Source organism: Arvicola amphibius, chromosome 9 (genome assembly GCF_903992535.2).
Source record: "Arvicola amphibius chromosome 9, mArvAmp1.2, whole genome shotgun sequence".
Taxonomy (NCBI): domain Eukaryota; kingdom Metazoa; phylum Chordata; class Mammalia; order Rodentia; family Cricetidae; genus Arvicola; species Arvicola amphibius.
Window position 1 is genome coordinate 105534351 of NC_052055.2, and position 26324 is coordinate 105560674.

Consider the following 26324-nt stretch of genomic DNA (forward strand, 5'->3'; position numbering starts at 1 on the left):
ACTGTTCTTGATCCTTTACATTTCCATATGAAATTTAAGATGATCCTGCCCAGTTCTGCAAAACAGAACAAAACAGAACTTTGCTAAATTTTGATAGGGATGGCATTCGACCTGCAGTTCCGCTTGGGCTACATTGCTATTTTCACCACGTTATCTTCCAAAACATGACACACTCTTCTATCTACTTCCATCTTAGTGGGTGTCTTTCGTGGTGTTTGATGGTTTTCAGTGGTCACACTGAAGAGATCATTTCTGTGTACTTTTGTTAACTCCATCAATCTTAATATAGTTGCAATTATTTCCCTAATTTTAGTTTTGGCTTTAAAATTACACACACACACACACACACACACACACATACATATATATATATATATATATACATACATATATATATATAATCTATCTATCTATCTATCTATCTACCTACCTACCTACCTATAATGATTTTTCAATATTATTTTACAATCTATAGTCTAACCATTCTTTTTATCTTTATTGTGTATGTGATTTTTCTTGAGAATTGTCTATACACAAAACCATGTCATCAACAAATAGAGGATGCTTTGCCATTTCTTTTCCAATCTTGTTATTTTTTTGTGTCTTTATCTCAAATTATGTGAACAGTGCTAGTGTAGTGTTAAATCGCAGCGGGGGGGGGGGAAGGGTATTGTTTTTGTCTTAGGAAGAAAGTGTCAGTCTTTAGTCATTAGCATGATCACAGCTGTGGCTTTTTTATTTTTATTTTTTTTTCTATAGATTCCCTTGATCAGGTTAAATTTTTTTAAGTGAAATTGTCTAACTCTGAGTACACATTCATTACATGTCCAACAGTGAATAAAAATGAGGATGAAAGTTCAACGCTCAACAGGGTAGCAGGAATTGCAGACCCTTCAGGAGCTAGGACAGCAGATAAGGAGCTGTCTGTCATTTTCCCTGGGGGCTATGCTCTTAAAAGAGGGGAAACCGAAGAGTGCTTTTTCTCTCCTGGGAAGGACTTTACTTTTCTACTTAATGCAAAACAGCTATGTCCTCGGAATTGATCTCAATTTTAAAATTAGATTTATTTGTTTTACATGTCTGAGTGTTTCATGTGCATGTGTGTATGTGCACCATGTGTGTGCCTGGTGCTCACAGAGGTCAGAAGAAGGGTTGGATCCTCTGGAACTGGAGTTGTAGATGGCTGTGAGCCACTGTGTAGGTGCCAGGGATCAAACCCAGGCCTTCCTGAAGAGCAGCAAGCGCTCTCAACTGCTGTGCCAACGCTGTAGTCTGTGACTTTTACCTTTTCTAAAGCTGTGCTCCACACCTCTGTGCATTGCAAGTTTGACTGATGTTCAGGATCTATCGGGAACTGTAGTTATTCCAAATCATTTATGTGGTAGCAATTTATATTGGCCTTAGATGCCATTATTATAAACTTCTAAAAGGTATTTAGCCACCTCTAACACCAAAGGCAGCCATATGCTTCATTGAACTATGGAGACCTGCGTGATACATTTAGTCATAAAGCCCTCCTAATGGCAGTAGAGGAACTGAGGAGTTCTTGCTAGCTCTGGCATGCTGTGTGGAATGAAAGTTTGAATGGTTTATTTCTGCATTAGAGGCAAACATCTACCTTCTGGGGTTGTCCTCATTCCAGCATCTTGCATCTGTTGTATTTATGACAGGAACAAGAGAGGAGCAGAGGGTGGGGGAAGCCTGGTGTTTAGTCATCTGCTATTCCATTCGGTGCTAAATTCATACTTCTCTCTAGAGTGTGAGAATGCTAATTTATTTTATGTATCACGAGTGGATGGAAGCCATTCCTAGACACACGAGTGTTTAAACGGGCAAACCTAAACAGTAAGTGCCCTGCATGAGCTAGGCTTTCTGGACTGTTCTTTAATTTTTAAGGCAGGGTTTTCTTCAGTTTTCCTCAAACTCACAATTCTCCCACCTTCCCCCAAATAATAAAGATCAGAGGTATACACCACTGTATACTTTTCTGTGTTTAGTTCTTGAATAGGAAAATCTTTGTCAGTTAGGGGCCTGAGCTCTAATGCCAATCATCTTCTGAAGCATACACAGCTATCCGTCAACTCCCAGCTTGTGGTTAGTTCATCAGCTTCCTTAAGACTTTTCCGTGAGTATCAAAAAGGACTGAAATTAAAACCACAACTAAGTCTTGAGATGTAGCAGTGTGCTTCCTCAAATCTTGACTGAAATATCAAACAGAGGATCAAGTTTGTCCCATTGACTTCTGTACCACTTCCCTGTCTTTGATTTTTAAGTGTTCTCTGGCATTTTTACCCTAAGAGAAGACATTATTTTCTTATAAATCATCAAGAGCCTCTAAATATTTAACTGCATATACTCAATGACTCGAGGAGTAGATAAATATTACTTCTAATCCATTTATTAAACATAAATATTTTGCCCTATACTTTGATGAAACTTCCATTCTATTGAAAATATACCCAAAGTATTAACTATAATATACATTAATATGAATAATAAGAAGAAAGTAAAACAAGGAAAGGGGATATGGCAGCCTGAGAGTGGAGTTGTTGGCTGAGCTATTTGACTAGGTAATTGGGGGAAATCTTCCTGACAAGTCTTAGAAAAACTTAGAAACGGGGCAGGGGCCAATGAGATTGCTCAGTGGGGAAAGGCGCTTACTGCTGAGTCTGACAAGCTGAATGAGGTCTCTGGGACCTGTGTGGTATAAGGAGAGAACCAACTCCTGCAAGTGTCTTCTGCCCTCTGTATAGGCAGCTGGCACGTGCATCCATCTACACACAAACTGAACACACGCACGCACACAAGAACGAACGAATGATTGAATATAATATGTAGTGAGAGTGAGTCCAGTCATAGATCCCGAGCAGCATGCCAGCACTGGAAAGGCCAAAATTAGGGACATGACTAGACTCTTGGGAAAACAGCAAGGAGGTCTATATGACATGGTCTCAGTGAGCATGGAGAATGGACTTGCTACCTTTCTGCTGCTATGACAAACACCATGACCAAGGCAACTATAGAAGGGCAGGTTTATTTGGGGCCGATAGTTCTAGAGGGATAAGAGTCCATCACCATTATGGCAGGGAAGCATGGCCCAGGGCAGGCGTTTTGACTAGAGCAGCTGAGAGCTCGCATCTCAAATTAGAGGCAAGATATACAGAGAAAGCAAACTTGGGTTTTTTGAACTCTCAAAGCCCACCCCAGTGACATACTTCCTCCAAAAAAGCTATACCTTCTAAACAGCGCCACCAGTTGGGGACCAAGTATTCAAATGCCTGAGAATATGGGCGTTAGACTTTCAAACTGTCATGTAGAATATTGAGGAGGGAGTGTGGGAAATGACATCGACTGGTTTGAGGTTGGAAGTAAGTGATAGATCAAATTCTGAATAAATGACGGTAATGGATATATTTTTCTCCCAGTAGACTGAACATGACATATGACAGAGACATTTAAAGATGAAAACTCTTTTTTTTCTTTTCGGCTTGAAGAACTGGATTGAGTGCCGTTCACTGTGGAAATTGTGGGTGGGAGGAGCTCCGGTTTTCGCACTCATGTCTGAGACGGCTAGCGAGCCCACGACTAGCGAGCCCACGACTAGCGAGCCCACAGCCACTTCTCTTAGTTATTTTACGTGTCTCCTACCTGCACATCTAGAAATATCCACTTCTCTGTGAGGCATAAGCTCCCTATACTTTATGTTTCCCAGACTAGCTCTTATCTAGTTCACCAGTTTTAACCTATTCCCTTTACTAGCAATCACTAACAATTTCTGGGGGGAAACGAGACTTCAGGGCCAGGCAATAATTTTCACGTTGTCCATCCTACCCTGTAGACACCTGTTGAGACCCAATCACAGCAAGATTGTTGACCTCAGTTGTTAACGCAGGGCCACCAGCTTGGTGTTTGAAGAAAATGTAACTGCTGTAGAGCACCATTATCCCTCTCCTGTTCAAGGTCTTGCTTCCTGTTGGAGAATGTGCCCGAAAGCAGGTGCTTTCTAATATCTCCTAAGCTCCACGGCATTACAGTCTGAATGATGCCCTTGTGTGTCTGTGGCAAAAGTTGTCATTGCTAGTTTCAGAAAAGAGGCCTTGGCTATAACACTTTCAAGGGTAGTTTACAAACAGGCATCATTAGCTTCATTTGGAACACAATTAAGATAATTCCTTGCTAGGCTTAGCAGATCTTACCTTTTAAAAACATAGTTGTTAACACAACTATAGTTTTCCAGGATTGGACATTTTATTTTGTGGATACCTAAATTATCATCTTCTCCTCTCACAGTGTTTTCACGTCCTTACTGGCGGTAAGGAATATTATTCATTCATTAGGACTCGGAGCTACTCTTACGCAAAGGCCAGTCATTGGGGGCATTTGAGTCTTTGAACGACAATGAAACAGTTTGGTAAGAGACACAGCCCTGTTAACATCTAATCACAGCAGAAAGCAATGGCTTGATGCCAGGTGTTAAGTAGTGCTGTGGAAGAGGTGCGCACAAGTGGGGTCTGTCATGTCAGATCGGGACGTGAGAGTCCAGGAGACTTCAGAGGATCCACAGGCCCCGCGCGTGCAGAGGACCCAGAAACCTCACGGTACTGTGTGGCTGGAGGAGCAGGAACGGGGCCAGGGTGAGACCGTTCTCACAGTGACCCTGTGAGCTTTATCACGTGTGAGTTCTCTGGTGAATACTTTATAACACTCACTGAAAAGTTGTCAAGCGGCGAGTGACGATCAGGTTTGAATTTTAAGAAGTCACCTCTGGTGGAATTACAGAGAAAGGAAAAGATCAATACGATAAAGCAGAACAACAGAAAAGCTTGCGCTCTTGCCGTTTTCCTTCACGTGTCCCTTTCCCTGACGTTCGCACGTACACATTCTTAGAGGAGTCAAATACTCATTTCTCCCCCAAACTTGTGTCCCACCAAGGACAAGGAACAGCTACGCAGAGTAGAAAAATGTAAAGAGAAGGTAGCGAAGCTGTTGCTCAGGGCTTGGCATGGTTCAGTTGGCAATCAGCACCATTCAGGCTGAAAAGGCTCAGCGAGGCAAGGGGAAGTGTATGTATAAAAAAGGCAACGATTTTTATTTTAGGCACGTTTATTTTGATCCCCAAAACTTAGCTACGCATTTGAAGCTTGAAAAGGTGGGAAATATCTGCCAACTTAAATCCCAACCCACTGCTGCTGAAGAAGACGGTCAGGAACATTTTTAGGGAGGCAACATGGCCTGAAGTTTGCTCATAGATCTAGATCAAGCAAGGAAATGTGGGGAAGGTATTTCACAGTGAATAATTTAACCTCATTAATAACCTGGAAAGTTGGAATTATTATCCTCATTTGGTAGCTGAAGTTCGGTTCATTATTCTACTTGAAATTGCCTGTGGCTGGAGTTTTTGCATTGGGATTCCGACCTCATAGTTATGGTCAGCTCTTGCTATTTCCGTTGTAATGAGTCTGATTTCCTGCCTTGGAAATGTTCCACCTGTATTTTTTTTCATCTTATTGTAGGTTCATTGGGCCCAGGGACATGTATGTATTATCTATTTTCCAATTTTTTCCAAGGTCAATTATGTATATTCTATGAATATAAAACACAGACTAGATTGAATTAGCGAGGCAAAGGGCTAATATTTCAGGACAGAGGCCAGAGATCTTCCTTTCTTCCTTTCTTCTTTCTTTCCTTCCTTCCCTCCCTCCATTCTTCCCTCTCTTCCTCCCTCCCCCTCCCTTTCTCTCTCTGTCTCTGTCAGTCTCTGTGACTCCCTTCCTCTCTCTCTCTCTCCCTCTCTCTCTCCCTCCCTCCCTCCCTCCCTCCCTCCCTCCCTCCCTCCCTCTCTCTCTCTCTCTCTCTCTCTCTCTCTCTCTCTCTCTCTCTCTCTCTCTCTCTCTCTTAGCTTGGCCGATTTGGATCTGAATGCTACCAAATTTGAGGAGACAGTTTACAGTGTGCCTGGGCCTTGCCACTCCCTCTTACTAACATCTGTTTTATTCATGCCTCCTGCTTAGAATAAACACCAGAATTTGTAGTCTCAGCTTCAACACCTTAGAGCAGGTGTTTCAAGATTGTTGAATTAAACTAAAAAGCCAAACAAGATTTCTCCTGGAAAAGCAATCATTAGGCAATCATTACTAAGAGCTTATATTTAGAAGGCTTCTTTGTTATGAAAAGTAGACGGAAGGATTCAAGTTGATAATGGCTATCTTCACTCTTCTCCCCATGCGTCTCTGACATATTTTTATGCCCTTGGAATCATTGTATGGACCATACTTCCGTTTTAAGCCATAGTTTTGCCCTCAGTGAAATGGGGAGAAGTGGAGCCTGTGAAGTTCATGAGGTTTGCATTCTTGCCTCAGGTAGACTTTATGTCAGGAGTTAGGATACCACATAAGGTCTCCACTGAATTAGTGGCTCTGGGTTCTTCCTCATCTAGGAAACTCGAAGATTGAAATCCATGGACAGAGGGTGAGTTTTAGAAAGAAATTTGTCATAGCTTCGTAGGTTAGAGCCTAAGGGACAGAAAGGAAGCAGAGTCAGGTACAGAAGGACTGACATGGAATCTCAGCAACTCCACGGTCTGGGAGCTTTGGTAAGCAGAAGGATGGCAGACACTGGGGTGAGGCATGGTGAGGTGGTCCAGGTACCTGCCACAGTGTCAGTCACATCCTCAGGTATGGCTTCCAGGAGGTATACCTGAACTCTCCTGGTGTCCCTGAGCCCCGGCAAGTGCAGGACTGCCCATAGAACCACTGCCATTTCTGAAAGTGCTGCTTTCAGGGCCCCTGTTCTAAAACTGCCTGGCCAGTTCCATCTCCAGTTCCCATCCTTAGGTTTCTAATCAGTCTTGTTCTGCAGTTCAGTTAAGGACTGTGTTTGTTAATCTGAGTCATTCTAGGTATGACTATTGTTTTCCTTGGTCTATTCTCTGTTGAGTTACCATAGAAGGACAGGACATAAAGAAAATCTTTTTGTTTTTTGACAGTCTTTGAGACCAGATGCTAAAGCTACTGACAACATAGAGAAATAATGTTGGATAAAAAGTATAGTGAGACACGATCCAGTCTAGAATCCCACCCACAGCTGGCCCATGAATGAGAAAGAGATTGAATGTGCAATAGTAAAGGAGGCATCCTGGCTGCTCAATGGGATTGATGTTCTGAGAACAATTGCTGTCATTCTTTGTATTGATCTGTGTGTGCCTTTGGAGAATTATCCATTTTCTTTTCTTTTTTTTGATAAATATGCATAAAATACTTCTTAAATCTCCCCATGGGAGTCCTTGAAAAAGAACCTCTGGAAATAAGTTGAACAGAATAAACTGCTATATAACCATAAGGAATGAGTAACTTGGCTGGAGGACGAGGTAGGAGAACAGTTTGAGATCCCATCTCAGCACAAGCAAACAAACCAGGGGTGATTTATTTGAAGTTGTTAACATTTAGCCTTGTGTCTTTCAGTTACCCAAGGTATATGTTAATGGCCCAATACATACTTTGGAGATTCACTTAATGCAATTACCTGTAGATGGAAGTTTCTGTCCCATCTAGTCCCAAAACCATTCACTCCCCAAAAAAACACACAGATGCTTATGTTAATTATAAATTGTTTGGCCTATTATCTCAGGATTGTTATTAGCTAGCTCTTACAGCTTAAATTAACCTATATTTTTTATCTATGTTTAGCCACATAACTTGGTACTTTTGATCAGCAGGGCATTCCCATCTTGCTTCCTCTGCATCTGACTGGTTACTGTACCTGCCTTTCCTCTTTCCAGAATTCTCCTGGTTTGGTCACTTCACCTATATGTCCTGCCAGCTACTGGCCAATCAGTGTTTTATTAAACCAATATGAGTGGCAAATCTTTACAGTGTCCAAGAGCGTTTCCCACAGCAATTACTCAGTGATTTTCCATTTGCCTATTTGAACGTGATCACTTCTTTTATTCTCCCCTTTACTGAGTTTGACCTTTTAATGCAAAATATAATGGGCTAGCAGTGGAAGTCTCTCTCTGCTACTTAACGATGTCTTGATTATAAGATCCCAGAATCTCTGTTTTCTTCATAATTTTCTTTTCTCTGCCATCTGTTCTTGTTCAACATCTTCTGTCGCTTGGGTCAGTCATGGTCAAGTATTCCCATCTCCTGATTTATGCTGGAGAAAAACATTGACATCAGCGTGCATTTACACTGTTTTGTCTTCCAAGAGAACATGAAGCTGCCCAGTGACCAATAAAATAGTCAGCATGTGGCATCTTGGCAGAGGGAAGGTTGGGGAGAGAAGCCAACCCCACGGAGAATCCAAATAGCAAAGAGTACAAGGCTTTCTTGCTACATGCCTTCCTAATCTCCAGAAAACAAAGACTGCTCTTTCTTAGCCCCTTTCCTCCCGGTTACTAGAGTGGTTTTATTAGCTTCTGAAGCTTCATTTGAATGCCAGGAAGAAAAACGTGAGCATTTGCATGTAGTTTTGCTTTGCTGAGCGGGAGTCTCTGCTGAGGCTACAGGGGCAGGAATGCAGCTTAGCAGGGAATATTCTCTGAGATTCTGGGACAGCTTGCCGCTTTGTCGCAGGGCATGCAGAACCAATCTCTGCCTAGACTCTGTGGCTTCAGCCTTTCTGACATCCAGCTCACAGCAACTTCCTCTTTTTGTGTTTATTTTCAAGCAGCCAGATTTTTTTTCGTTTCCCTTTTTCAAAAATAATTCCTTTAACCAGGCAGAAAGCAGACTGTGTATTCAGCTTTCTTATTTATTTATTTATTTATTTATTTATTTATTTATTTATTTATTTATTTACAGCTTTCTTATCACCCCCTTAACAAGGGAAATGCACTCAACAGGGGTGGTCCTGGGGTGACTTGTACCAGTGTTAATTGCTAAGAGACAGCACATGGCACAGATTCTTGTTGACTCTACTAGCGCATTTGCTTCCTTCAACATTAAGTAATCTCACAATTTTATTACACTTATTATGATTTTATTACACTTATTAATGCATTGTGTGGGATTAGTGTGTGTGTGTGTGTGTGTGTGTGTGTGTGTGTGTGTGTGTGCAAGTCAGAAGATACTTTGTGGGAATCTGTTCTACCTCGCAGGCCCTGGGGATCAAACTCATGTCATTAGACTTGGTGGCGAGGGCCTTTGGCAAGAGGCTTTACCCATTCACCCAACTTGTCAGCCCTTATATCAACTTAATTACATATATACAACTTTATATACAATTACATATATACAATTTTAATTACATATATACAACTTTATAAACAACTAAATTACAGCAGTCATTCAGAAAAACGTATGAAACTTACATAGCTCACAAGTATGCAGCTCAGTAAAAGCTTGCAGCAGACACCGGTGTATGTAGTGCCCAGGAAGGGAAACAGAATTGCCAGAGTTAGATTTCTTCCCTGATCACTCCTTCAGAGTAATCACCATTCTGATTCCTGCTCCGAATTCGTGTTGTCAGAGTCAAACTTTATATAGCTAGAATCAAACAACACATGCCCTGTGTGGGGTTTCTCACTCTCCTGCATGGAGCACATTCTGTTGATTCTCATTACTATGTTTCCAGTTTAGAACTCTTGGGAACAGCCGGCTGCGAATATCTTTGTGTCTTTTGATGAACATATGAACACATTTCCATACGTGTGCCTCATCTCCCGGGGTAGGATAGCTTAGTGGGACATGCGCACACTCAGCTCCAGGTGGGTCTATAAGGCGGCTTTCCAAAGTAGTTATACCAGTGGTTTCACTAGGATTTAGTGTGGAGATAGTTGTAGTTTAACTTTCTGTGGTTCTTCATATACAAATTTGTTTGATTTCTCTAGATTGAATGATATTTTCTGCAATTTCGATTTCATGGAGTAATAATAATGATATCCAAATTTTCGATTTCCCTTTGAAGTATATCTTTCTCTAATTTTAAAAAAAGCTTTATTTGCTTTTATTTTATGTGTATGATTGATTTATCTGCATGGTCTGGTAGCTATAGAGAACAGAGGAAGTCACTGGATCCCCTGTACTGGAGTTACAGAAGGTGGTGAGCCACCACGTGAACGCTGGGAACTGACTGAGTCCTCTAAAAGAGTAGCCCATGCTCTTAACCACTGATCCATCTCTCCAGTCCATAGCTGACTTATTTTTAGTTCATTGGTCTTTTGTTTCTACAACAAAATTGCATTAAACTATTTTGCCTTGTGTTGCTAGATAATGGGATTCAAAATAATAAATTATATGTCTTTCATGCATATAATGAGTGACAATGAACTGGGGGAGACAGCAGTGTTGACAGATATTTTTGATTTGTTTCATCAAATTTGAAAAGCTACTTTCTTAATCTAGTTTTGTAGATTTGGTAAAGAAATCTGTTAATATGTGACCGAGCTCATTCATAGCTTCTAGGCGTTTTAAAATGATGTATTCTTCAATATAAATCTTTCTTCTTAAAGGTGGGCAGACATACCTTTAACTTACTTACACAATAGAAAAGTCATTTTGTATTTCTAAACTGCTTCTTATGAAAGGGATAGTTATCAATAGTTTAATTCTTGTTCTATACTCTCTGTTATTGATTTTTTTTAATTTTTAAAATGCAAAATGTTTTAAGTTCAGTCTTTTCTGATATCCATTTTGGCAATTTGAACATGTTTCATATTTGTCCTTTGGGACTAGCACTAATTTAATTGACGTATTCAAGGGACAGTACTTGGTTCCAGGTTCCCCTTCTCAGTGTAGCGTTCATTCTGTCTGAAGTTGCTGCTGCCTTCACACATAGCATGGACCTCCAAGGAAGAGCTGCTGACTGACAGATCTCTGTGTCTGAGCTCACATCCTTACTTTGGAGTGCGTTTTCACTTATGTTTGACTCTAACCTTACACCTGATCCACCGCAAATGCAGTTCACCTTTTCCTCACAAACACACTCTTCTCACTGCATTTGCATCTTGGCGAATGCCTTTTTATGTTTACAATCACTGAAGCCATTTTCTAGACACTGGTGAATACCTCCTACTCCCAACGTCTTAGCGGTTTCACCTCATCGGTGTTGCATGGCTCCTTCCCATAGTTGTACCTTCTAGCTGGGACCGTCAGCCCACAAATAATGACATGGAGACTTATTATCAATTGTGAAAGCTAGTTTCCAACTAGCTCTTCTAACTTAAATTAACCCACATTTTAAAATCTATGTTCTGCCATGGGGCTCGTTTCCTCATCTCCATACTGCATGTCCTATTCCTCCCCCCCCCCCCCCCCGCATCTTCCTGGTGAATCTGCCTTTCCTTTTCCCATAGTCCCCTCTCTGCCTGGAAGTCCCACCTATTCTCTCCTGCCTAGTTATTGGCCATTCAGTTCTTTATTTCACCAATCACAGCATACATCCTCACACTATGTACAAGTATCCCACAACACCTTCCTGCTTTAGCCTACTGATGCTGGCCAGTGCTAGACACTCACTGTTCCCCACCTGCAGCTGGACTATTGCCTGGCTTCCCTGGCTGCAATGTCATCCCTCATTAGTCTGTTCATATGGCTACTGCCAAAGCCGACTTCGAAATACCAAAGTGATTTTGTTGCTTTTAGAGTTCTTTGGTGTAACATGGGAGGTGTCTCCTGCTGATTTTCCCAGGTGCATTTGCTACCTTGCTGCTCATGTTTCCTCTGTTTGTAGTGTCACCCCCCCCCCCCCCATAGCCTGCATGCTCCTCCCCATTCTGTGCTTCCGGCTGTCACAGTCATTGTTTCCTTTGTTTAGCGTTTTGTTCTGCACTGCTTACAGAATGGCTTCTTCTCACTGCCTAAGGTTCACTTTGTTCTGAACTCCTGTATTTGCAACAGCATGGATGAACCTGGAGGACATTGTGTTAGGCAAGATCACAGACAGAAGAAAGCAAATACACGATGATCTCATTTTTTTGTACGTATTCTAGAGGAAGTCTAAAATTTAGAAGAGTGTTTCATGCTGGTTGCTAGGAGTAGGGCATGAAGTAAATGAGAATAAATTAATTAAGGGATACAAACTATAGTTTTAAGATGTATAAATTCTGGGTATCTAATTACAGTATGGTAGTGATAACTGGTAATAATGTATTGCTTACTTGGAATGTACTAGGAGAATAGATATTAAGTAATCCACTACGTACACATATGTGACGATTAGGTATAGTGAGAGTGGTGCTAATGAATTCAATTGTAGAAATTATTACACGATGTGTGCTGTGTGTGCATCATATTGTAGACCTTGGATATATGCTAATTTACTTATCATTTATGCTATCAAAAGCATAAATTGATAGATTAGCTCTAACCCCTTTGAGATGAGGATTTTTCTTTATACTGTAACTTTATTTTAGTTTCTATATAACTTAAAAAGATACTTATTTTTTATGTATAAATGTTTGCCTGCATACATGTATATCTATCGCGTGCATGTAGTGGTCACAGAGGCCAGAAAAGGGCAGCAGATCTTCCTGTAGTGGGAATTGCAGGTTGTTTGCCACCATGTTGGTGCTGGGAACTGAACCTGGGTCCTCTGCAAGAGCAACAACTGCTCCTAAGAGCTGAGCTACCTCTCCAGCCCCCAGTTTCTAGAAAATTTCTTTGTTTGTCTACATTTTTGGTTTGAGAACTTCTTCTTGACATTCCCAGCCCTTAATCAACATAATACTTGTTGCAATAGGCTCAATAATTGTTGGGTGAATGGTTGAATTAACCAATAGCTTAAAGCATCCTGTTTTTACAGTATGTGCTCTTTAAAATCTCTACATATACTTGATTTTCTTTGCCAGGGTTAAAATTCGTATGCTACTCTCTCTACCAGCTTGTGTAGATACGTAAGGTCTTGTCTTTTCTTTGTAATCCCATCTGCGAGTTTCTTTATCAGCTGGAAGCATTTAATGCCTCCTAGGCTTGGAAATCCTGTGTGTGTTTTTTTATCTGACACATTTAAAAAAGATATTAAATAAGTGTCAGTCCTTGAGGAGCTGAATTCTGTAACCTGTCTATCCAGAGACATCCCCACTTGACCTTGATACTGAATAAATATTTTGAACTGGTTTGGAGTAAGGATAAACAAACAGCCTATTAACCCACAGTATCATCAATTAAAATAACCACTAACATCCACAGTAGGCTTTAATTTAGAAGAACGATGCCATCTATCCAGGAGTATATTTGGCACATTAAGTATAATGTGTAGTATCATTTGTGAGCAATGACCTTGTCTTCTCAAATGCTCTCGAAAGCCTCTACCTTGCCCCCTCTTTATACACTGTCATGAGGTATGAATTTTGCTATGCAGGTCTCACAGAGTTGATGTTTGAGGTACTGGTACTCATTCAGGATTCTGTAATTGACTTAGGTGGGATGATAAGGCATGTGTTCGAAAGCCAAACACATTTGTACTGTTAAAAACCCCAAGACCTTACAGCGCTAAGTTATGCAGCTTATGCTAAGATATGCGTAACCACCACCAAAGCAAAGGAAATGATGTTTTTCAACTTTAACCTCCTTTGCAGTGACTTACGTACATTATTTTCCACCTGAATACTGACAGTATCATTCTAAATAAAGAATTATGCACGGCTACGTAGAGGAACTTATGTAATGTGTGTTCTGATTACTCTGTCTCACACAGAGAGTCTCACGAGGCTCTTTGGAACATTTATGCTTTTTGTAAGAGTTTCTCACAGGGCCTGTGGGTCCTTTCTACTCATTATGTTCTTCATGTGATTTACAACTTCCTGTGTCCTAATGTGACTTTCATTGGTGAGTGCTTCCATAAGCCAGGGATATGAAAATCACCAAGACTATCATAGGATGAAAGCTACGTACTATTTTTGATAAAAGGAATGATCCATTATATCGTCTATAATTATTTACTGCTTTCCATATACATTCCATTTCTTACATCCAAGTGGCTGCTAAGATCGGATGAAGCTGGCAGTCTCGGGCGTGTATGGCCGCAGGTTGTATTCCATGTCTGCTGTTGTGCTGTCTTGTAAGAAGGTCGGCAGAGGTATCATTATCTCCATTTTCACAGGAGAAACAGATACCCAAAGAATGGGTGACTCCCATTTTGTAGTCCTAGTGTTAGAGCCAAAACTAGGACCCAGACCACAGATCAGGGGGAAATCATGGGATGCCAAGAAAATCACAAATGGTCTTTTCTAGGATATTTAATGAGCATGAGCAGTGGATTGACAGTTGCTTTAGCTGTCCTCCCCACAATTTGTAAGGAAGTTAACCTCCAGAAAGCCTGCGTGGGCAGAGTACAGCTTTTGTCTTTAGAAGGGAAGGAACTAAAAACACAGTGGCCCAAGGCATTTATTAATCCCAGCAGCAATGTCCTAGACAAGCAGAGTGTGGTGGGAAAAAAACAAACCCAAGAATGTTTGTCGTGAGTAAACCCATGTTTAGATCTCCGCTCGTTCACCGGTCTTTTTATCTTCCACTAAGTATCTGCTTAGTTAGCATTGGCAGCTAATGATGAACTTCAGCCAAAGCTGAGATTTATAGTAAGTACGGTGCTGTATAGAAGTACTTTATAGGTTGTGTCATACATAAATTAGACTCCATTCTTAAATAAGGAATAAAACCCTTACTGAACAGGAAAGAATGCAACTTTGTCAAGATGAGGCTGACTAACAGGTTATAAAAGACACGGTGTATCCACTTTGTTCTGCCCCTTGCCTGAAGATACTTAATGTTTTTGAAACCTCAGCTTTCTCATTTTGAAAAATGAGATAACAATCACATTTATCAAATCCTTATGGATTTTGTAAAAGATGCTGCATATGACACTCATGAACGAGTACAAATGTCCATGCCCCTTGACAGTATTTCAAAGAAAACTTGTGGGAATAATTATGTATAGCACGATTAATAAAAATCCAGAGACAATACGGGGGTTTAACTTGAAAGTCAGAAAAGCAAAACAGCCAGCTACTGTCTCTTATCTCTACCTCAGTCAGAAATGGCGATCTTGCCTCCAGGAATCCTCAGGATGAGACAGAGCCTGAGAGCTGTCTCCTCCTGTCTTATATTCCTCTCTGGTGCTAGAATTAAAGGCGTGCACCACTACCGCCTGGTTTCTATGGCCAACTAGTGTGCCTACTGGGATTAAAGGTGTGTGTCACCACTGCCTGGTCTGTAAGACTGACCAGTGTGGCTGTTTTACTCTCTGATCTTTAGGCAAGTTTTATTTATTAACATACAAATGAAATATCACTACAATTATGTGTTTGTATAAAGAAAAATCATGACAGTATAGAGAATTCTGTTCTACTAGTTTTCTCCAGTTCTAATGTCTTAAAATTTGTCTAGGCAAAAGATCACATAGATGCATCACTATCAACTACAACTAATGGCCTTTAATTGGATTTACAAGGTTTGCACAATGCCTTTGTTCTGCTTTAGGATCCAGTCCAGAGAGTGACATTGCATATAATTATCACATGTCCAGTTCTAGCCCAGTCTAGTCTATGGCAATTTATCGATAATATTTCTTATTTTACAACCTGGATGATCTTGTTGAATGGCGCCCAGGTATCACATGGAATTTCCCCTAGCTGCTCTTATTTGTTTTGTTTCTCATCATTAGACAGGGTTATGCGTCTCTGGAGAGTACCCCAGAAGCGACACCTTTCTGTGTGCCATAATGTATCCACGTGACATCACTGATAACATCAGCCAGCCTTCATCACTTGGTTAAGGTAGTGCTTGACACTGTTTTCACTGCATCCTGAGCAGTTTTAACCAGCCATTCAATCATTATTTATCATCTCTTCTCTGTCTGTGATAGTCTCCAGTGAGACTTACTTCACATTGTGGTATCCACAGAACTGGCCTTGCTGACGGCCCGCACTGAGGCACTTTCATACTTCACACTGTGGTATCCACAGAACTGGCCTTGCTGACGGCCTGCACTGAGGCACTTTCATACTTCACTTGCTATAATCTTTTTCATCTTGTTTCATTCGTATTTTCATTGCTTGAAACTGACTTTTTTCTATGTTTGCTTAGTTTATTATTTGTCAAGAAATTTCCTGTCCGCTAATACGATCTTCAGGAGATCAAGGGTCTGGTGGGATTGCTCATAGCTGTACTCTTGAATTCTAACAGAAGGGTTAGTATATACTAAGTACGTAGCAACTATTTGTTGGGTAAATATCAAGGAAAAAAATATAGAATAGATTCATTAGCATTTCTGAAATAGAAAAAGGTTGTTGAATGGTGAAAACTTTAATTTAGTGTTGTTAATTCACTTGGGCTATTTTAATGAAAAGTTAAATGCAAATATTGCTATCTATGGAAATTAGGTTAACAGAATATTAGTAATTCAGGATGTCTGATGATGCACTTAATAATGTGTCAGAGTTCTTAGTGAGCTTATGGGTGTGATGACTAGCTTTAGTTACCACCTGACACACTAGACTCACCTGGGCAGCAAGTCTTAATGAAGTGTTGTTTAGGCTGGCCTGTGGGCACATCTGTGGGGGAACTGTCATTATGTTATTATGGAGGGAAAAACCCACCCACCGTGGGTGGCATCATTCCCTAGAGAGGACATTTCTAACTCTCAGAGAGTAGGGGAAGAGAGCTGAATACTGGCATGTACGTGTTAGTTCAGTGCTGTCCGCTTTTGACCATGGATGTAATGTGAGTGTCTGCTTTGTGTTTCTGTTCCGTTGATTTCCCTGCAATGATGAACGGGAACCTGGAATTTTGAGCCCGAAGAATTGTTTCTTCTGTTGTGGGAGATTAGTTGAAGGTGTGCTACATTTGTTTACGTTGTGAAACATTTGTTTAATGATGCAAAGATGTGCTGCACTCTAAGTTGTAAAGCTGGTACTTTGCCTGCCTGACACACCTGATTGGTCTAATAGAGAGTTGAACAGCCACGAGCTGGGCAGAGAAAGGATAGGCGGGGCTGGCAGGCAGAGAGAATAAATAGGCGAAATCTAAAAAGAGAAAGGGAGGAATGATAAAGGAGGAGAGAAGGATTCCAGTAACCCAGCCATGGAATAAGAAGGAAAGTAAGATATATAAAATAAGAAAGGCAGAAAGCCCAGAGTCAAAATGTAGTTAAAGAGAAATGGCATAATTTAAGTTAGAAAAGTTGGCATGAAGCAAGCCAAGCTAAGGCCAGGCATTCATAAGTAAGAATAAGTCTCTGTGTATTTATTTGGGTGCTGGGTGGCAGACTCCCAAAGAGTTAAAAAAAACCTACATTTTTCCTTTAATTTGATTTGTCATAGTATTTTTTAATATCAGTAATAGGAATCAAATCTAAGTCAACATATATGGCTGACTAGTGACATCTCTCCACCATTGTGACCTTTACCTGCGAACTGCTTCCTCTCCTATCGTAGGACTACAGGATCTGCAGGACTGTACAGATTCCCCAGGTTTTTGCTTTACTCCAACAGACTGCTTAGCACCTGCAACTGCTCATGCTGCCCCTCTTGCCCCAAGGGAGCATCCAGGTAATATGTCTTCTTTCTATGATAAAGAGTAAGAGTGTTTTTCCCCCCTTCTCAGGACTTAAAATCTCCAGCCCAGAGGGATGAAATTGCAGGAGCCCGGGCCACCTTGAAGGAGAACTCCCCGCTCTTGCATTCGATTTGTTCAGCTTGTTTGGAACATTCCGATGTTGCTTCGCTCAAAGCCAGTAAGGACACAGTCTGTGAAGAGATTCAGAATGCCCTTGATGTCATTTCAAATGCTTCCCAAGGCATCCCCAGTGTGCCTGCGACTTCAGAACCTCAGGCGGCAACCCTGGGAAGTGCTCTCGATGAGCTGGAGGTAAGTGGAGAGAACCAAAATATGACTTAACGTCTCAGTACCAGTAAGCTGAAGCAGACTTCCGGTTCATAAGTGGGCGTTTAGAGAACCGACTTTTATCATGCTGTAATCAGTCCCAATGACCTTCTTGGGCCTTTCTGCGAATCGACAGCAAGATTTCCTATCAGCGCACTTAGCATTCCTCCGCCAGCGAAGCCTTTCAGTGGGAATTGCCTGAGATTCAAGTGAAGATTTTATTTTATGGAGATCAACTTCTCAAGTGGAGGATTTATTTACTGTATAAAATTTATCAGCACTGTTGTATGTGCTCGAGAAATATATCCGGTCACTGCCTCTGACAAGGGCTTATATTTTAGTGAGAGCGTGTAGGCAAAAAACACACAAGTCATTATAAATAACCAAATCGCATATCATAGTATAAAGGGGTGAGGTAGCCTTAAAGATTTGAGGAGTTTAAGCCAGGAGCAGATGGAGATCGAGAACGTAGCAAAGCCACGGCCCCTGTGTTTGTGACGTCATAGAAGCCAGGAACCTGGGTGGAGTCAGCAACAGGGGACGTTCACGGACCAGGGTACAGAGCCAATGGGACCCGGCTACAGAAGGCTGTGCAGGCCTTTCCTCTGAGAAACTGGGACTCGATAAGGCTTTAACACACTGAAACTCATGCCTTACAGGAACGATGTTAACACCACGTGAGCACAAAGTCAATGTAAATAAGGTGAGAAGCTGGGAACCAGGCGGGAGGCTATGGTAGGAACCTGAGCTCACCTTATCCCTGACACACAGCACCCGGCTCCATCGCATGTGGTCATGACAGTCGCATCTTTTTAAGTAGCAATCAGCTAGATAGTAATAGAATGGATGGATGTGTGGGACATGAGCAAAGGGAGGAATGTTAGCGGGCATCACACACTGAGAGTCCTTTAGCTACACAGGGTGGTAGTTCATGATCTGAGATGCTATTAGGAGTTAATATCTGGACAGCCGAGAGAACGGAATGAACAGACCTACAAAGCCTGGGCCGACTGACAACTGGCACTTAGAGAGCATTGGTTTTCAGAGTGTGCCTTACTAGGCTGAAATATACAAGCCTTTCTGCGTCTTTCAGTTGGTGAATGTAGGTCATAAACCCCGGAGTCAGCAGGACTTGTCCACTATTGGACTGTAGGCTCTGCTTGGAAAGGGAAGGAGATCTCATACATCTTATATAGCATGGATAGTTAATTTTAAAGTTTAATTGAGGGGCTGGAGAGATGGCTCAGCGGTTAAGAGCATTGCCTGCTCTTCCAAAGGTCCTGAGTTCAATTCCCAGCAACCACATGGTGGTTCACAACCATCTGTAATGAGGTCTGGTGCCCTCTTCTGACCTGCAGGCATACACACAGATGGAATATCGTATAAATAAATAAATAAATAAATAAATAAATAAATAAATAAAGTTTAATTGAGTAGCTCTATAGAAGAGGTTTTCATTAACCACAGGAGGGTTGAGGGTAAAACCTGGTCATAAGTGGACGAGAAGCCCAATTTTGAGCAAGTTGAGGGATTTACCAGGCCTTCAAGTATGAGATCAGTGAGCGCTGGCTATCCTAGTCCAACACGGAGGCTCCTTAGTGGGAGTTAATATGGTGTGAGGTTTAAAGATAAAAATTTAGAGCCTTCATTCTTGGGTTTATAGTTCCGCTGTGGCACTTGCTATGTTTGTGACCTTGGCCACAATATTTATGGACCTCTGTCCTGCTTACAAGTGTCCAGTAGCAACAACACGGTGTTATCAGATGAAATGAATTCATAATACAGGTATGGTTGTTCAGAGCAATGCAAAGTAAATATTCAACCCTTGTGTGTTATATGCTTATCTTGATGTCCTGGTTTTTAAGACTGAAAATCTCCTTTCCTAGGACCAGTCACAGATACCAGAAGAGAGCAGCTAGATACCAGTGAAGTGTTAGACTCTAAATAAATAACATATAAAACTTGGGGACCAAAATACATGGGAAACTCAATAGTAGTTTGAAAAGCTTTGGGGAGTTGATCAATTATTTTATACCAGATAGTTAGGGGAATGGTGTGACCACTGTTAGACACATGAATGTTCATTTACTGGAGGAAGGAGCCATTAGAGGTCATGGGAAGTCCTAGTCATGTGTATCTTGTTCTTGCCCCTTCCACACACAGTCCTGTCTAAAATACATCCACGTTCTGTTGAAACCTTGTCACTCTGGTCACCTAATGTTCTTAATGATACTGTTAGCATCTTCAAAGCAGTCAAAGCAGTCTGTAAGTCACACACCTGCTCTTAGAGGGATTTTATCTCAGGCACCAGTGGCTGTAACCTGAGGAATCGGCCATTCTCAAGTGAACCAGCTGTTCGATGTTGTTGGTGCCTGCCCTGTCTGCTGACTCCTGCTGTTCTCACCCCTTGTAAGCCAGACTACTTCAACTAGTGGACTTTGACGGTGAAGAAGGGAGTTGAGTTGGAGGCCTTCAACCTTGCTTGGGCTGTTTTAAGGTTTCACAGGTTGCCTTTACTGGCACCCCATGCCAGCGCTTGGGTTTATAATGTGACCTAGAGTGTGACTAGACTGTGTGTGGTTTGCCATGTGACGTGGACCGTGTGTGCTTTTCTGCTTAGGAGGGTTGGTTTCTTGACTTCCTTCAAAAACAAGGACTAATGTCAAAAGAACTGTTGAAAAGATGCTGGTTTCTCTCGCAACACAGGAGTTTGACCTGTCTGTATGCGTTGATGTGCACCTCTTCCTAGAGGTCAGCTCTGAAGATGCAAGCTTACCCACTGTGGGAAGTCAGGGCATCTGCAGACAAATGGTAACTTGGTCTTAATGTGCAAATCCTAGGCCTGACATGTGGGCGTGTTTGCTATACTACAGCAGTGGGCATAGAAAATCACCTGTCCAGGGTACTTGGTTGTCTAGTAGCTAGGACGTGGGCTTTCAGAGAGATGCCCCAAGCTGAATATATATGAATGTGATTGATTATATATATATTATATATACCATTTGGCGTGGACAGTAAAAAGGTAGTTTGCCCTCCTCATACCTGTATTCCTTCCAGATAGTTGCATCCAAAAGAAAACTGCTGTATTCCACTCTCTACTCTGCTCCCCTGTTAAAATAAAAATGGGGGTTTACATATGTTCCACTCCTGAATGCATATACAATTTATACAATATCTTTTATTTAGATGGTTAGCAATCTGTAGCTATTACTTGGCAGATGTCTTGAGACATAAACTCTCATCCTTTGGATTGAGAGGTTTTTTTCTTGTTTGTTTTTTTTTTCTAAATGAGTCCAATCTTTAAAAATAAAATATTTCTAGATGATTAAAATGTTTTGAGATTTACTTATACATATTTATGTTTTAAATATGTATTTATTTAGATGTGCAGGGGCATACACATATACATGCATTCATACATACATACATATATATATATTTATGTGTGTGTGTGTGTGTGTGTGTATGTGTGTGTATGTATGTATGCACAGAGGCCAGCAGAGAGCATCAGGAGTCTTCTCTACCAGCCTTCACTATTCCTTTGAGGCAGAAGCTCTCCCTAAACCTGGGGCTCTTATTTTCATGGCTAGACATGAAATCAGCAAGTATAATGGATCTTGTTGTCTCTGACCCTCTCAGAGCGGAATTGGGGTTACTAGTGTGTGTTAGATGCTCGGCTTGTTAAGTAGATGCTGGTCCTCATGCTTGCCCAAGCTCTTCTAACTGCTGAGCTGTTTCTCCAGACCTTCTGACTAAACATTTGACATGAATTATTCACTTGATTATTACAATATCATCACTGAAACTTTTGTATTTGCTTTACAGAAAATAAGCTGTGTATATTTCTCATCAGAAAGCTAGTGGATAGGAGCAGCCAGGGACTGGGTCTAGCTGTTCTGATTCCAGAAGAATTTGTAGATGTGCTTGTATTGAGTTTTCCTAGGTAGAACTTAATGTGCTCCATCAAAATCCAGCATAATATATGCTAAGGTTCCTACTCTATATGAATCATCAGAAAAGTTATAAATGTAACCAAGTCTTCCTGCTGGATTAAACACTGTCTGTGGGCCATTAAGTAGCAATAGTCTCTATTTGGAAAGTGCTTCTTGTAATGGGGTGGAACTTTCCAGAGGAATGGGCAGGTGGAATTGTATAGCACATTTTTCCAAAGTGTTAAACAGATTTGTGTTCAGAGACATTCCCACAAAAGACCTCATTTATCCCCAAAGTTTTCCAAATTGGTCCTCCACTGAGACATCCTTGTTTCTCACTTCAGTTTGAGGTGAATGTAGAGGTTGGAGAGGCAAGAGCCTGAGGAAGGGTCTTTTCAAGAACAGGCTACCTCTTATGGCCCATTTATTTCTGAACAAGCAGGCAAAAGACCTAACATATTTTCCCAAGAACCTAATTCTGCCTTAATAGCTGAAATTTACCTGTAGTCAAAGATAGGCTTCAGAACAAAATGCCTGAAAAAAGTATATCCAAGTTACAAATAATTGCCAAAGCAGTCTGAACTAGATGAGACAGAATTTACTGAACATTTAACCTTTTAACAATAATTCTGTGAGTTAAATGACTGCACTTTATATTATTTACAGGGAGCTATATTGGTGGAGGATCTGAAATAACCTTTGCTCTATTTTGCTCCTGCAAATATACTACTAGGAAATAAATGGGTGTAGTAAATATTCTACTGGGAACCAGACTCATTAAATGTTTATAGTGTGAAAATGTATCAGAACACTTACTCAACAGCTACCACGCTAAAGCTTCTGTTAAATATTTTATTCTGGGCCCTGGCTGGTTGTGGGTATGAAACTTGAGATTTACCAGTGAAGAAAATAGAAGCTGAATTAGAACACTGTACAACCTAAATTGATTGATTTATTGGAAAGCTAATATGAATTATAGAGCGTTACCTCTGCATTTGTGACTGCATGAGAGTTGAGAAGTGTCACATTGTAGATGAATAGAATCTTGAAAATGTCATTAAGCAGCAAACTTTGCCAGTGAAAATTGCATTGAAAACTTGAAGTCCATTAACAAATATTTCCCTGGTGTAGAAAGAAAAAACAAGCTTTATAGTCATAGTAGAGTTATTAGTATCTGTTTTTAAGGTGATGATAATGAAGGACATATATGTAGTTATTTTATTTTCAGATATGCTATATTCTTTTCATACTCATTTACACATTTTGTTTTCCTTTTATTGATAATTTTATACATTCATATTGTGTGTATTGATCAAATCTATTTCCATTCTTTACCCTCTAATTCATATTCATTCCCTGTTCCCTGGACCACTCTTCCTTCCCAACTTCATGTGCTTTTTTTTTTTAAAGTCACTGATTTCCATAGTTCTTCCGCTGTGTACCTGGGGTGTACATAGAGGTGTACCAGAGCATGGGGAGCTTCTATGATACCACATCCCTGTAGACAATGTCACTCCACCCTCCACTGGACATCACCTGGCAATAGCCCCTTGGTTAGGGCTGGGACTCCATGAGCTCCTCTCTCACCCATGCTGGGATTTTTGTCTAGCTTTATCTTGTGTGAGCAGTCAAGGCTGCTGTGAGATCATGTGTGCTGTGTCCCAGTCATGTCCAGCAGATAGTGTTTTGTTGCAGACATCCACTACTACTGCCTCTTACAATCTTTATGCCTCCTCTTCTGCACCATCACTGAGCTTTGGGGTCAGAGGGGATAAAATATAGATGTCCCATTTAGGACTGAGAACAGTTTCTTATTCTGTGCATGTTGAGCAATTGTGGCTGTCTGTATTAATTACCATGTATTGCAAAGAAAACTTCTTTGATGAGTTTTGAAAGATGTACTAATCTATGGGTATACTAATAAGAACATCGGGGGCTGTTTGTTACGTCCATTTTGTAGATTAACAGTATTGTATTCTTCCCTAGGGTGTATAACCTAGCTAGTCATAGATTTTTGGTAGGGGGGCAGTTAGTGGCATCATGTGGAATGATCTTTCAATCCAATAGATAGTGGAATAGTGGTTGGTCATGCCCGTAACATCTCCCACCATTGCACCAGTAAGCCTATCTTGCCAGCTCCATTGCTCTTGTAGTTTGCATGGTTCATGCTTGGTAAGACTATTGATTACTTTTCTCCCTTGCATAAACCTTGCATGAAAGCTAACCAGCAGAGATAAAGCTCCCAGGTTGGTACCAGCTTCATTTCTCTATGTCCTATGATTCAAGTATATAGTATCTTCAGCAATAAGGTCTTACCATCAAGTTCTGAACAATAACAAAGAGCTATAGAAATAACTATTTTTTAGGGGGGGTGTTTTATGGTACCCCACTGACAATCATCTGGTAAGGAGGCATCCTATAACTAGCACTAGGTGTTTTTTTTTTTTTGATAGCCTATGTTAACTGGGAGAGGCATTGCCCCTCCATTACAGGATAGCCCCATTATTTGAACTCCATTTACATATGTACTGTATATATTTTGGGAAGCTTCCATAGAGGAGGCTTTTTATATGACTCTTCCAAATGACTTTAGTGTCAGTTATCCCTCCTTATATCCCTTCTACCCATCCCTTCCATCCCTACCTCACTGAAGCTTTCCTGTTCCATTATATGACTTTGTTTAGTTACAGCTTCAGATGCCTAGAACAATCACACATGGCAGCCACAGAGTGACTATCAATGAAATAATAAGCACATTCAAACCTCGCACCTCTCCAAGTGCTATCACAGCAAATGCCATTTTTCTCTTACTCTTATTTTTCTCTTTTCTCCAACTGGAATTGAATATACTTAATAAGGCATTTAGCTTTGAATTGGGCCATGAATTTATAGCAAAACCAAGAAAGTATATTGAAATGGTGCTTTGGCCAGAATCTTTCTGTAATAAGGCAGCACAAAGAGAAAAATAGTATATCTATGTTCCTTTCTCCAAGGAGCTGCCCATCTTTCATCTCTGTTCTCCGAGACTTCCAAGGCGTGTTGCCTTTTATTATAAATAGTAATTTTGGGTTAACACCATTCTTACTGTCTTATGTTTTCACTGAAATAAAAAACCAGACCTCTGTCAATTAGATAAGTACTAAGAACTTGGGAAGAAAGTGACTGTCACTCATTTATCTAGAATTACTTCATTTAATTACTGTTTAAAAAATGTTTTTGTTTCCAGAAATACAGCAAACTAAAAGTAATTAAAGTGATGGATAAAATATTTTAAGATACATAATCCATCTGTTAAGGGATTTTAAAAGGACACACATAAAAAATATCAAATTCACACTAACCCAGCAACAGGATTGTATAGAAATTTATTTGTAGTTAAAGCCTGGGGTGTGGACTTTGAAAGATCAGCCAAGAGTAAAAGACAAAAACTTTATTCTGCTAGCTGGAAGACAACAAAGGAGACTGTGCTGAATGGTTTTGTGTGTCAACTTGACACTAGCTAGAGCCATCAGAGGAAGGAGCATCAGCTGGGGAAATACCTACATGAGATCCATTTGGAAGGCGTTTTCTTACTTAGTGATTGATGGGGGAGGCAGTTCATGGTGTGGTGCTGTCCCTGGGTTCTCTAAGGAAGCAGGCTGAGCAAGCCATGGGATGCAAGCCAGTAGGCAGCTTCCCTCCGTGGCCTCTGCATTAATTCCTGCCTTCTGGATCCTGCCCTGTTTGAGTTCCTGTCCTGACTTCCTTCAATGATGAAGAGCAGGGCTGAAGTGTAAGCCAAATAAGCCCTTACCTCCCCAACCTGCCAATTGGTCATGGTGTTCATCACACTAATTGAAACCCTAACTAAGGCAGAGACCTTGACAAGGAGCTGGTAGTCCTTAATGTTTGATCATCTTTCTGGATGAACGAGGAGAACACTGGTCCATGGCAGGGAATAGTCAGAAAAATTGACTAGCTTAGCCTTGGCTCTGGGTAGCACAGAGGACCCCATCCACACACCCAACCCCCACGCCTCTGAAGAACAGAATGTACCTGGAAATTTTCTAACCAGGATCCTATCCTTATGTGGACTTTGGGTCAGAATTTATATTACCTGTGTAGCCTCTTTAAGCTCAGCAGAAAAATCTAATTTAAAGTTGTCCTATCTCGGCAATACCTCCAGGGACCTGGCAGAGGCAAACTCAGATTCGCACTGAACTTTATGCCCAGTCTTCAAAAACTCCTAATCCATCTCCAAAGAAGATAAGTTCTCATAACACACAGACAGAGTTAGCCATTGTGAGTGACAATGTCAAAAGAAAAGACCGCAGAGGAAGTCCTTCCCACTGCACACACAGAGAGCACAGATACGAAATATAATAAGTTCTGTTAAATATACACGTCTCTCCCCCTTAGTGCAACTATAAATGTGTTGAAGGAAGGAAAGAATTCAAAAACTGAGCAGACAGTATTACCTAAAATGAAAAACATGATTAAGTTTACCAGTTGATTAGGCAAAGTGGGATCATGTAGAGGATTAGTATCTCTGAATCTCTGAAAACATCTTTGATAATGCTGCTCGCAATGTTCC

The 26324-nt window shown here is 40.9% G+C and overlaps 1 protein-coding gene across 1 annotated transcript in view; it reads left to right on the forward strand.

Annotated features, from left to right (window-relative positions):
- Nucleotides 1-26324, forward strand: part of Ctnna3 (catenin alpha 3) — a 1277532-nt gene that overhangs the window by 220896 nt on the left and 1030312 nt on the right. The window contains exon 5 of the mRNA XM_038342272.1: nt 17541-17804. Coding sequence (XP_038198200.1) covers nt 17541-17804 — 264 coding nt within the window. The remainder of the gene's footprint in view (nt 1-17540; nt 17805-26324) is intronic.